The 12,351-nt window shown below is 39.9% G+C and overlaps 1 protein-coding gene across 1 annotated transcript in view; it reads left to right on the forward strand.

Annotated features, from left to right (window-relative positions):
* LPGAT1 (lysophosphatidylglycerol acyltransferase 1) overlaps positions 1-12,351 on the forward strand; it is a 66,495-nt gene that overhangs the window by 38,733 nt on the left and 15,411 nt on the right. The window contains exon 6 of the mRNA XM_059834991.1: positions 7,556-7,682. Coding sequence (XP_059690974.1) covers positions 7,556-7,682 — 127 coding nt within the window. The remainder of the gene's footprint in view (positions 1-7,555; positions 7,683-12,351) is intronic.

Here is a 12,351-nt window from a genome sequence, read left to right on the forward strand (position 1 = left end):
TCTTCCTGTTTTATTTATTCCTGTCTCAAAGGCAAAATGGTATGAAAAGTAAGAAGTTCCCCAAATGTGAATTACAGGCCTTCTAGTTCTGGAAAGGGACCAAAAGCACTTACCAAATACCAGTTTTATATTTTCATACTCTTAGATTGCTATCAACTTAGCTGAACATCAAACCTGGCTGCTTTTTCTTTGTTTTGTTTTTTTTTTTTGAGCGGCATGATTCAGACTCTGGAGAAATGAGCATTTGATAGTAGTTGACCTAACTAGGTATTAAAATAAAGGAATTGTCTCAGAAATACAATGGAACCACATCTGTCCATCCTACTCAAAAGACAGAAAGAAAGATAAGTGGGGGGAAAAAAGGAAAGAAACGTGTGGTTTTTAGCTATAATTTTTTCAGAGTAGTGGACATGAAAACGTAATAAAAGCGATGAAAAAGAGAAAAAGTAAATTTTATATGCTAGGAAAGAGTAATACTGGAGACGTATGAAGCTGAGGTATTTTAAGTCCTCTCTTCTCTTAAGCTCGCAAAAATGTTTCTAGCATGGTAAAAATTCCCTTTCAGAGATGTACAAATGGTTAATTCTTGATCTATATCTTGTATAAAAGACTCTTCCTCTGATCTCCTGCTTTCTAAATGCTTTTACTGTACTCTTGCCACTTCAGAAAATTTTTGAAGAATGTTTGTTCAGTTAAATGAAATATAATTGTATAAATTGATAAAGTTAGAAGCCTAACAAGTTAGTGCTCATCTTTACTTTTTATCTCTCTTATCTTTCCCTTTTTTTTAACCACATGAAAAAACCTGGCTCAGTGAAATCGAATTTGCCTGTATCCTCTTTGGGTTACCATCGTTGAGTCGGGGGTGCTAGAACTAGGTGCAGTTATATACAGGAAAGGTTTCGCCAGTGTCTTGCATAGAGATTGCGTATAAACTTGTACATTATTACTGTACTCTTTTGCTTGGGAAGTGGCTTGTGTGTCAGTAGCATCGCACTTGAACTTCGTGGTTCACTGAAAACATTTTTCCTCTGCACCACTTCTTGTGATTATTCAGCTTATTATAATAAGCTTTCTTCTCCATTATTTATCATTCTCTTAATCTTTTTGTTCCTGCCAAGCTTTACGGATAATAATGAGGGTTCACCTCTCTCCCCCACCTGATTTTAGTTAATTGGTTTGTAGATTAGGAGTAACAAAAATCACGTCCCCTTCCTTTTGAGTTTCCTGGGTAGCTATGTTATAATGAGTCATAATACACAGTTGCGGTGTTCTTGAGTGCTGTCATTTTATTAGTACTTAATTAATTTAAAATTTTCCTTGTAGCTTTTATACCATTGCAGATTTTATACCATTCTCCATTCTCAACTGGAATGGTGTTTAATACTGGGTGAAAGAAGAAAAGATGACAAAAGCAACTATAATAATATTAAAGATGATTCATTCTTAATATACTGCTACGCTGCACCGTAGTTTTGCTCCAAACCAAGTTGCACACAGTTGTTTCATGTCACACCCCCCCACCCCCAGCTCCCCAGCCCGCTAACTTGCTTTTGTACATCAAATCCCCCTGGAGTTACAGCCTTCAAATAGTAGTTCAAGAATTGTGCAACAGCTAAATGCTACATCATCTGTCCTTCTTCTATAAGGTCTCTAATCTGATTTCTGTCATCCCTTTGATAGAGGTGGGTTTATGTTGTGAAGTGCAAGGTGCAGTAAGCCTCCTCAAAATTTCATTAGCCTTAATTATTATATTAGTATTCTTAATATCCAATCACCTTTTCAGTTTTACTTTTGTACTAGTTAGGAATTTCCCACAGTTTATTACCTGATTCTTCCTCTGTGAAGTGACAGAGGAAGAACAAATGTTCCTGAGCTAGACAATCAATACTATTTGATTATTCTTGTACTTAAACTGATCAGTTCTTTATTGGTTGCTTTTCCAAGGCAAGCAGCCTCTATTTTCTTAATTTCCTCCTCCTAACAGTTTTCCAAGATTTCTTTCATATTTAAAGTCCCAAGTACTTGCCTTCATCCAAGTGAATTTTAACTTACTGCTGGTAAATACTAAATTAAATTACTAAAATAGTTGTTGCTTTTGCTCCCTTTTGAATCACGTGTTTAATGGAATTGTACAATTTTATTCCTAAATAAATAGAAGGATGGAAAAACATAGAGGAAAGGTAGTACTATCACTTGATGGCTTGAGTGCTTTTGAAGCTAGAAAGTACAGACAATGCAGTTAAGTCGTGTCTGTCCCTGAAAAGATGCTGTAAGTTAATTTTGGTGTCTGATGAAAGCATCCCTCTGGGCAGATGTGCTGTGCCTTGCTAAACAGAGTGCTGCTGCCAGCGCCTGCATTCCAGGAGAAGGTTTTAGTGCAGAATAGAAATATGGGCAGCATAAAAATACTTGATGCGTAGCCATCATCACCTTAACCCTGTAGGAACCGATGCGTGTGTGTGGGGGGGTATTTTATGGTTTTGTTTTGTTTGTTTAATTTTTTAACGGAACGCAAATTCTCTGACATAGTTGCAGGTACAATGTTTCTTCAGTTAATAAGAATTGATCTTGTGAGTTTTAGAACTAGCAAAATGTTCTAAGTCCTAAACAGCTGGCAATTCAAAGGAGTTTGGAGCAATTGTTCAGTGAAGATATGCGTTCCAGAGCTTATTTTTGATGAACCTTGCTCTAGTCTGTTTTTTCAATTCTGCTGTATTTTACCGTGCAGCGATTTTTTGTCTGATAAGAGGCTGTGATTGAGCTTGGTTAGAGCCATATTGAAATCTTATCGTACTCTTTTCAAATGCAGCACGGTACATTTGGTTCTGATGCTTTTTCTTAGAGAAATTCAGTTTTCCCTTCTGCAGAACTGGACAGTGGACTTCATAATTGATTTATTTTTTTAAAACACCTTTTGATTCACTGTGGTATGAGGGATGTGACTTGAATAACATGTGGGAAGGCTTTTTTTAATCCTGGAAAAGGGGCTTCTTGTTTTGTTCCATGTGATTTGTTACAGAGATATCTTGGGATAATGAGTAAGATGTTCAGTCTGAGAGCTGATCTTTGGGAAAAGAGTTAATTTTAAGGTCAGTGGTCCAGTTGATCACAGGAGGACAAGTAGAGGACAAGTAGCAAGTTAAAAGAACGCGTTGCTATGGAGGGGGAGGCAACAGCCTCTTTTGGCTGCGTTTAGCATGATGTAAGTGTGCAGGAAACCACACCTGAATACTAGTGAATGCTAGTAAATGCTTTCTTTTTCACGTGGAAGCTGCAGTCCTCAGGTTCACACCTGGCTGGTGCATTCTTTTCCACTCCAGATACAATCCAGCAGTATCACACCATCCGGAGCTCAGCTGGGGGCAAGGTTTCCTGCTGAAACCTGTCTTTATAACTTGCTCTTTTTCTCAGTGGTAAACACTGGTGGTCTGCTGGCGGGTTTGAAGAGTCCTGCGCATAGTCAAATCTGGCTTTTAGCATTGGTTAGAGTAACCCCAGAGAGGACATAGAGCAGATGAAGAGAAGCTCTGAACCCCACTGAATTTGTGATTGTAGACAGTCAAGTATCTGCTGTGAGAGGACTGTAGAGGATGATGGAGCACTGAATGTCTTGAAGGTGCTAATAGTAAGTTGTTTCATAACTAAATATGAAGCAACTTACTATTGCTGAATCCACAGCCAGAACAAAAATAAGGAAAAAAAATAGTTATGAAGATTTGCCTCTGCTGGTGATTTTACAAAAAAAAAAAAACAACCAAAACCAAGAAGTTAGGAGACTGTTTAAATTTTTTTTTTTTTTTTTTTTTGTCTAGGCCAGAAAGCTACTGTTACATATGATCGTTCAGTCTTGTCTTAGCACTCATAAGTCAAGTATGTACCATTCATACTAAGGTACATTATTACTACATGGTTTGGATGCAACTGTGTTAGGACAGATGCCTGCATGCCTGTTTTGAACATTTATGTACTATTTAAAAAGAATCAGACTGCTAACATTTTGAGGCGATTGGAGAAATCAAAATCCTTCACCTGTGCTGAAAGTGGCAAGCAGACTGACACCGCAGAAGAAAAACTAGTCCTTGGAGAGATCAGCTTAAATTTGGCCTCTGCAGCAGTTTCTTCTGCTGAAGTCTCTGGCAGCCAGGCTGCTCAACCTTTTAGCAGGTACTAGAAATGAAGGATGAGGATGTCTTTTAATGGTAGGTAGAAAGTTCAAAAGGGTTTGGCTGTCAGAAACATCTGTGGCTGCGTTGGCCAAGCCAAACTTGGCAAGAGGAGTTCTTGAATAGGTACACGCAACTCCCTTTTTTCAGCTACAAATGCTAGACCTGAGATTCACACCATACTACAACTAATGCAGAAGTCTTTCTGTTCTGAGTTCCTGTTAGTGTGCTCCATTTAAAAAATAATAGGGTTTATTCTTGTTCAAAGGTCTGGTTAGGGTTGAAAGCAGCATTCTCAGGCATACTGAGGTCCCACCCCTTTGTGTTGTGTGCAGTTGTCTGTTTCTTTTTCAGTTTCAGATTCTGTTAGAGCTTCATCGCTTTAAAATGAATATGTTCTTGAGCAGCGCACAACACAGTATAACTCCCCAAAAAGGACAGCAAGATTTATTTCAAAATTAGTTTTCCGAAATCCTTGGTGACTTAGATTTTTTTTGTCAGTGTGGGATCTTGCATGATTATTTAAGGCTTCTTTTAAACCAAAGCATGCAGAAATAATGCCTGTGACTGTGATTTGACAGCACGTTTTGGTAATTGCATGTGAAGGTAGCTGCTTGCTCCAAAGGAGAATCTATGGAGGCTGACGTTACCTTCAGAATTTATTTATTTATTTATTTATTTTCCCTAACCTGGGGTTCCCTGGTGGGCTGTCAGAGGCAGGTTTTTCTCCCCACCCTGCCCTGGAGGGTGCTAAAGGTGAGTTTGGAGCTGGTCTGAGGAATCCATGCAGCAGCTCTGCTCCACAAAAGCAGAAAGTAGGAAATCAGCACCAAAGAGTACTGCAGGAGTCTTCCCATAATGAAGTTTGAACCATTATCCACTGAAAGGACAGTTTGAAATACTAGCTAAATATTTAATAAATGATGTTAAAACATTTTACTGTAAATAATAAGATAATGTGCCTGTATTCATCTGGCACTTTTTAATTGCAATTAATGATCTTTGTTGCCTACTCACTTAGACAATTTACTTGTCTTTATCCATTCTTACTTTACATCTGGGAAAATAATAAATTGAATGGCTTTGTTCCGAAGTCCATTTCTAAATTAATACTTCTGTGGATTTACTATTAATTTCATATTGGCTTTTCTCTGATACATTGCTACTTTTAAAATGAAGGACTCTGTAGTTAGTGCTTTTGTTAAGAGACTTGACAAGCACTCTGTCATGATGCTGGCAAGCCTAGAGCCTCTAACGGGACCTCGTGTTCTCATTTCATGTGTCTGTCAGGGTTTTAAAATACTGTATTTCCAGAAGGTGACACTGGATGTTTCAGCGTGACCTGTGTAGCTTTACACTTGGTCAAATTTTGGAATAGCACATAGTAGCTACTAATAACTCATAACCTAAATATTAGGAAATACTGTCTAGCCTTATTCAGGTAGTGTATTTGCATTTGTAACAAAGCAGAACAACTCCATTGTTGAGTAGACACCGTGAAAACACAAGCTTCTTGTTAAAATAATTGATATATATATGTGATAGCATTGCTGTAACTGTCTTCTCACAATTAATTAAATTAAATGCAAATTCAATTAAATGAAATCCAGGTAGAAACTCGCGAGTCAGTCCTTGCACGTATGTTCTGGTTGGTGTTAATAACTCTGTGGCTTTTAGAGTGTCTCAGACCATGTGTTGCGGATTTCTTCATGTGTGTGGTAGCTCTTCTGTAAAATTTGAGTGGCGATTCTGGGCAAGACCAAACATCTTGTCCATGACTTCAGGTGGGTGTCAGAGGAAGAGTGTGAACACAGCAAACGTGCATTATACTTCTCCCACATACTCTCCTAGCTTCTTACTGTTTCCCAAGCCAGATGGGGGTTTCTGCCTGTTTAATCCTCCAACAGATTTCTTTCATGTACTTGTCCAATTTCCTTTTGAACCCAACTCTCGGCATACTTGACATCCTTTGGCAAGGGGTTCCCCACAGTTTTATACCCCTCTGCATGAAGAATCATTTCTCTGTTTGCTTTGAAAACTTTTCCTCTTGGCTTCATTTTGAATACGTCTATTCTTGTATTGAGAAGGACTGTGAACAGTCTATCCCTGTGCACGTTCTTCATGCCAACAGTGTTTTTGTCAACCTCCTATCATATTTCTTTCATAGCTATCTCAGCTGCAGGCTTGAAAGGTCTTGTACTTTATACTAAGACCTAACACCTCTTACATGCTTCTGCCAACAGGTGGCTGGTTTTAATAGTCAACTTTTTAAATGCTTTAAGATATTGCTGGGTATGATGTAAGCATATTCCTATACTAGTGCATTAAGCATCAAGTAAGCATACTACTGTACTAGCCCGAACATAACGTGACCTCAGATACAAGGCAGAGCCAGTTCCCACAGAACAAATATCAAATTGACAAGCTAAACTCCATGCCATCTTGGCAATGTGCCCCTCCTTCCTGGTTTGCTTTCCAGATCTGCTGCTCTCCCTCTTTGCAAACCTGTGAATTGAAGACATGCCAGAGAGAGAGGTCATGGCTAGACTGATATCTGACCTTGACTATTGCTGGTAGTAACCTATGTTCAGATTTAAATTTGACTCTCCTGAATAATCTTCGTAGCAAATATTTTTACCTCCTTTGATCCTTTTTTCAGTTTCTAAATATGCTGAGCAGCATATGAACATATACCGGTATCAGTCTTTCTAGGACCTTGCGGATGCAATCTCCTCTCCATTGTGAAAACTGACAATCTTCTATTCATTGCTTTCTTGTCTTTAATACACTAAATGGTGTATTTCCTCTTTATCCCGTAACTCAGATTTTTAAGAACCTTTGAGGGATTTTTTTAAAAAATGTCTGAAAAATCTAATTACGTTGTATGACATAAATCACCTTTATCCACTTGCCCTAACCCAGTAGTGAGGCTAGTTGTCCGAAGGGGTCTGCATGGCTGTTTCTTCATCAGTGATCTGCAACTGCGAGCTCTTACTAAGGCTTGGTTGTAAATGTGCTTAAAGTGCAGACCAAGAAAGTTAGATTTTTATTTTTTAAGTTTTCCTTTTGGTGAATGGGGAGGAGCACCTAACATTTGGGCCAACATGTTATGTGACTATACTCATACCCAGTGAGTGAACTTGTTCTATTCTGTGTACGTTCTCTGTGTGTAACAAGAACAGAAATAACTGTGAAAGTAAAATCTTGGGCTAGCTGAAGTTTGTAAGTGTATTTCTGTGCTCTGTAGTGAAATCCAGATTGGATTTTTGGCTGTCTTATGTTATTTGTGCTTCATACCTCATGAAGTAATATAAAAATGGAATAACTATTATAAATGAGTGACATGCACTTTCTGATTACTTTTAATATCACATTTCGTTTTGTTCTAGAGAGCAAATCAAAAGGCCTCCAGTGGGTGATAGATACAACCATTGCGTATCCCAAAGGTGAACCTATAGACATCCAAACTTGGATTCTTGGCTACCGACAACCAACGGTTACACATGTACATTACAGGTAGGAAATAAACCTTCTACTCTTACATTCAACTAAAATACTAAAAAACAAGTATTCACAAATTAGTAGCATCATGTTTCAGGATATGGGAAATCAGTAGCAGTGTCTTTTTTTTATGTGCGTCTCACAGGTGGGCAACTCATATTATCTAAACATAGCGCAGTTTTCTTTTGAAAAGTTCAGTGACCATTCCATATCTTAGCACGTTTAAGTCTTTGACTAATGTCCTGTGGCTGAATATAGTTATGGGGAATATATTTGATGGCTAGGTCATCTTTTCCACTTTAATGTTAAGTTGCTAGTAAACCCAACCTGTTTTTCTTTGTTTTGTGTTTGGGGTTTTTAAATAATGACAACAAATGAAAAATCACTGTATTATTTAATAACAGTTTTCCTGAGATTATTATTATATATTGTATTTAAATTTCTGGCAAAGAAATGTCAGCTTTTTCATTCAAAGCATACTCTTAATTGTTGAGCAGAGCAGCACTCTGGAAATCGTAGCAAATCTCATTGACATCCAGGATGGGATACTATTAAAACTTTTCTCCTCAGCAGTTCTTTGTCTCAAGACCTAAGCTAATGGAGAGAGAAGTTGCATTTTGCTTTTGGTTTGTAGTTAATTGCAAGTCTGAGGTCTCCAGAAATATTTTAACACTCTTCCTATACCAAATAAGTTGATTACACTTTATCCCAAAATTCCATTATTTTGTCTTAATTCCCTTTTGCTGATTTGGGGAGCTTGTAGAATTTTACAGTAAGCTTTCAGCTATCCTTACGTGGATCCCCTGGGTGGCAGTTTAACTGGGAATGACCTTCTCCAGCATCACTGCTGTGTCAGTGTTGTGTGATGGAGAGTACAGGCTGCTCACTGGAGCTCCTTTCCACAGCCATGTTTAAATCTTGCCCTGCTTTTTGTAGAAATCTGCCTTCAGGTTTTTCCGAAGGTGAGCATACTTACACCTTAATTTATGTAAGATATCATAGTATCTATTGTGGTTTATTCAGGTCACCTTAGTAGTCTCTCAGATCTCTGGGATAATTTCAAGTTGAATGTATTTTGAATTTTTACAGACTATTTCAAAAAATACTTCCTTTCAGAAAGAAAGATAACTTAAGTTGAGTTAACTTCCTGCTTCTAAATGTGTATATTCAAAACCTATTTTTGAGCATGAGTATAAAGATGATGTAACCTCCCTTGCATTGAGCTTGAATGTTACAGTTCTTGTAGTACTAAAATTCTAAGAAAAAATACTAGAAATTGTTTATTGTTGGGTGTAGGTTTGTTGTTTTCTTTCAGAGGGTCTAAACAACTGGTTTAGACAGGGGCAAGCTTCTCTATTTGATTTTTTTTTTTTTTAATAACCTCTAGTTGTTACGGCTAACCCTGTAAAAACATTTGAAGTATGCCCCAAATGGAAACTAATGCAGCGGCATGTCTCTGAAGGCTGAGAGCTGGATGTAATACCTCTGAAATGAGAACTGAGTGTCTTGGTTTTAACTGGAGCTGTGGCTAACTTTCCAGTCCTAGTAATTCTTAAATTGGCACATCAAGTTTAGGCACATGTTCTCTGGACTGTAAGGGCTTTAGCTGGATGCAGGGTAGCATTTAACAAAGTACCCTGGTTCTCACAGTGGGCAGTAGCAGCAAAGGCACGGGAATCATACAATTGTTCAGGTTGGAAAAGACCTTTAAGATCATCGAATCCAACCGTTAACCTAGCACTGCCAAGTCCAGCACTGCCAAGTCCACCACTAAGTCATGTCCCTAAGCGCCACATCTGTGCGCCTTTTAAATACCTCCCTTCCCTGGGCAGCCAGTTCCAATGCTTGACAACCCTTTTGGTGAAGAAATTCTTCCTAATATCCGATCTAAACCTTCCGGGCGCAACTTGAGGCCGTTTCGTCTTGTCTTATCGCTTGTTACTTGGGAAAAGAGATGGACACCCACCTTGCTACAGCCTCCTTTCAGGTAGTTGTAGAGAGTGGTATGGTCTCCCCTCAGCCTCCTCTTCTCCAGGCTAAACAACCCCAGTTCTCTCCGCTGCTCCTCACAGGACTTGTGCTCCAGACCCTTCACCAGCTTCGTTTCCCTTCTCTGGACACGCTCCAGCACCTCAATGTCTTTCTCGTAGTGAGGGGTCCAAAACTGTACACAGTATTCAAGATGTGGCCTCACCAGTGCCAAGTACAGGGGCACAATCACCTCCCTACTCCTGCTGGCCACACTGTTTGTGACACAGGCCAGGATGCCATTGGCCTTCTTGGCCACCTGGGCACACTGCTGGCTCATACTTAGCCGGCTGTCAATCAACACCCCCAGGTCCTTTTCTGCGGGGCAGCTTTCCAGCCACTCGTCCCCAAGCCTGTAGCGTTGCATGGGGTTGTTGTGACCCAAGTGCCGGACCCGGCACTTGGCCTTGTTGAACCTCATACAATTGGCCTTGGCCCATCGATCCAGCCTGTCCAGGTCCTTCTGCAGAGCCTTCCTACCCTTGAGCAGATCAACACTCCCACCCAACTTGGTGTCGTCTGCAAACTTGTTGAGGGAGCACTCGATCCCCTCATCCAGATCATTGATAAATATATTAAACAAGACCGGCCCCAAAACTGAGCCCTGGGGAACACCGCTTGTGACTGGCCGCCAACTGGATTTAACTCCATTCACCACAACTCTTTGGGCCTGGCCTTGCAGCCAGTTTTTTACCCAGCGAAGAGTACACCCATTCAAGCCATGAGCAGCCAGTTTCTCCAGGAGAATGCTGTGGGAAACAGTGTCAAAGTCTAGGTGAACAACATCCACAAACCACATAAACATGTAGTGGCTGTAACATGTTCTGAGCAGGCGTCGCATCTGGATCACTCTTTTGGTAGGTGCTAATGGACCTGCCCTTCAAGAACTTGTCTAATACCCGTTTTAACCTGCTTATACTTAGACTTCTACAATTTCCCCTGACACAACGTGTAACTGTTCTTGAGGGTGGCAGCCAGAACTACTTCCTTTTTGTTTGTGTTAAGTTCTCCACGTGATGCCTCAGTGGGCACACCCTTTTTCCTGTGTCCTGCCTGTAGTGGATGAATCATGCCTCAGTGACACACTCTGTGGCCCGTGATTTTACAGAGCTTTCTCATATCCTGCCTAGCTGTCCCTGTCCCCCTCCCAGCCCAACGAGTCTTCATCTATTTGGTGTTTTCTTACACAAAAGCCTTTCCCTGAGTATGTTGTTACTTTTGTCTGCGCCTTTTCTGGTTCTGCTATAACTAGTTTGTGAGTTGACTGACATCCTGAATTCCCCACATTGATTTCAGGATCACTTAGCAGAGTAATAATAGCTAATCTTAGAGGCTGTGGCAGTGTATGCATAGCTGCTGGTGCTTTTTGCTTCCCCAGTGTTCATTGCCTTGCATTTACTGGTATTCAGTTTCATCTACAACTATTGTCAGGTCCTTCTGCAACTCTTCTCTTTGACTACCCAGAATAATTCTATACCAAAAAAAGTCATATCGCTTTTGTATCTTTTTTTCCAGATTTAGCCTATCATCTAGCTATGATATGCTAATACCTTTTAATGTGTCTGGAATTAGAGCTGTAGTTTGAAATGAATATGGTGAATTTTCACCTTCAGTGCTTTTGACAATAAAATTTCTTTTTAGCTATTTTTGTGTGGCTTTAAAAATATTTTTCTGCTTTACGTAAGGGATATATTTATCCATGGCAGGATTAGTAGAGAGCGACTGAACAGCGTGTGTACATTAATTTACTCATTCTTTTCTGTTGCTTCAACAGAAGTATTCCTGTTGGATTCCCTTCAGGGCATTACAGCAACTGATTTTTTTATTTTTTCCCAGATCACCCGACTTTACTTATTAGAGGTTGTTTTTTTAGCAGAATGCTGTAATATGATGGGCACCTTCAGAGTTTTGACAACTTTAAGTCATGTATTGATGATTTGAACAGAGTTGTTGGTACCACTGGGAACCTGTGAAGATGGATTATGTGCCTGGGAAACTCTGGGTGTGGTGAACAGAGAAGAACAGGGAACAACTGTTCTCTCCTGGAAGGTTTCTGGTGTTAAAATAAAACTTACAGCTCTGCTATCACTTTATTGAACCTTCTCCAGGATTGGGAAGCCGCATAATTGAAGCCCCGTGGGCTGACATCAATTTCTTAGAGCTTGTTTTTGAAATTATAGGTATGGTCAGCGGAAAACTGACTTTCAGGAGCTTTGCATGTGTGCTTCTAGGTAGTGTCCTCATTTGTCCAAAAATGCAGTGGTCTTGAGCCTGTTTCTGTGTCAGATCTTAACCAGGAGCAGTTCTGGAAAAACACCAGAACCCTTTATGCTGGTTAAACAGTGCATGCTACAAACAGCTGTACTTTGTGACCAGCCAGCTGATCCTTGCCATGTCAACCTCCTTCCTCTCGCCCCTGGCACTTCTGTTTGGAAATGCAGAGCTACCTTTTAATGTGCTGAAAAGTGTCTTGGGAGGTTTCTGTGGAGTGCTGCTCTCTGACAGCTGGTCAAGCCACGGAGTGGAGGATGATACACCAGACCTGTGTAGCTGTACAGCTTGACCAGGAGACCTAAACTACCTCTTTAAGTCATCTTCCATGTGGAGACCAAAACATTGCTTTAACAGAGCCTTTAGAGTATCTGGGGTTGTCAGC

The sequence above is a fragment of the Gavia stellata genome, chromosome 2 (assembly GCF_030936135.1).
Source record: "Gavia stellata isolate bGavSte3 chromosome 2, bGavSte3.hap2, whole genome shotgun sequence".
NCBI lineage: Eukaryota > Metazoa > Chordata > Aves > Gaviiformes > Gaviidae > Gavia > Gavia stellata.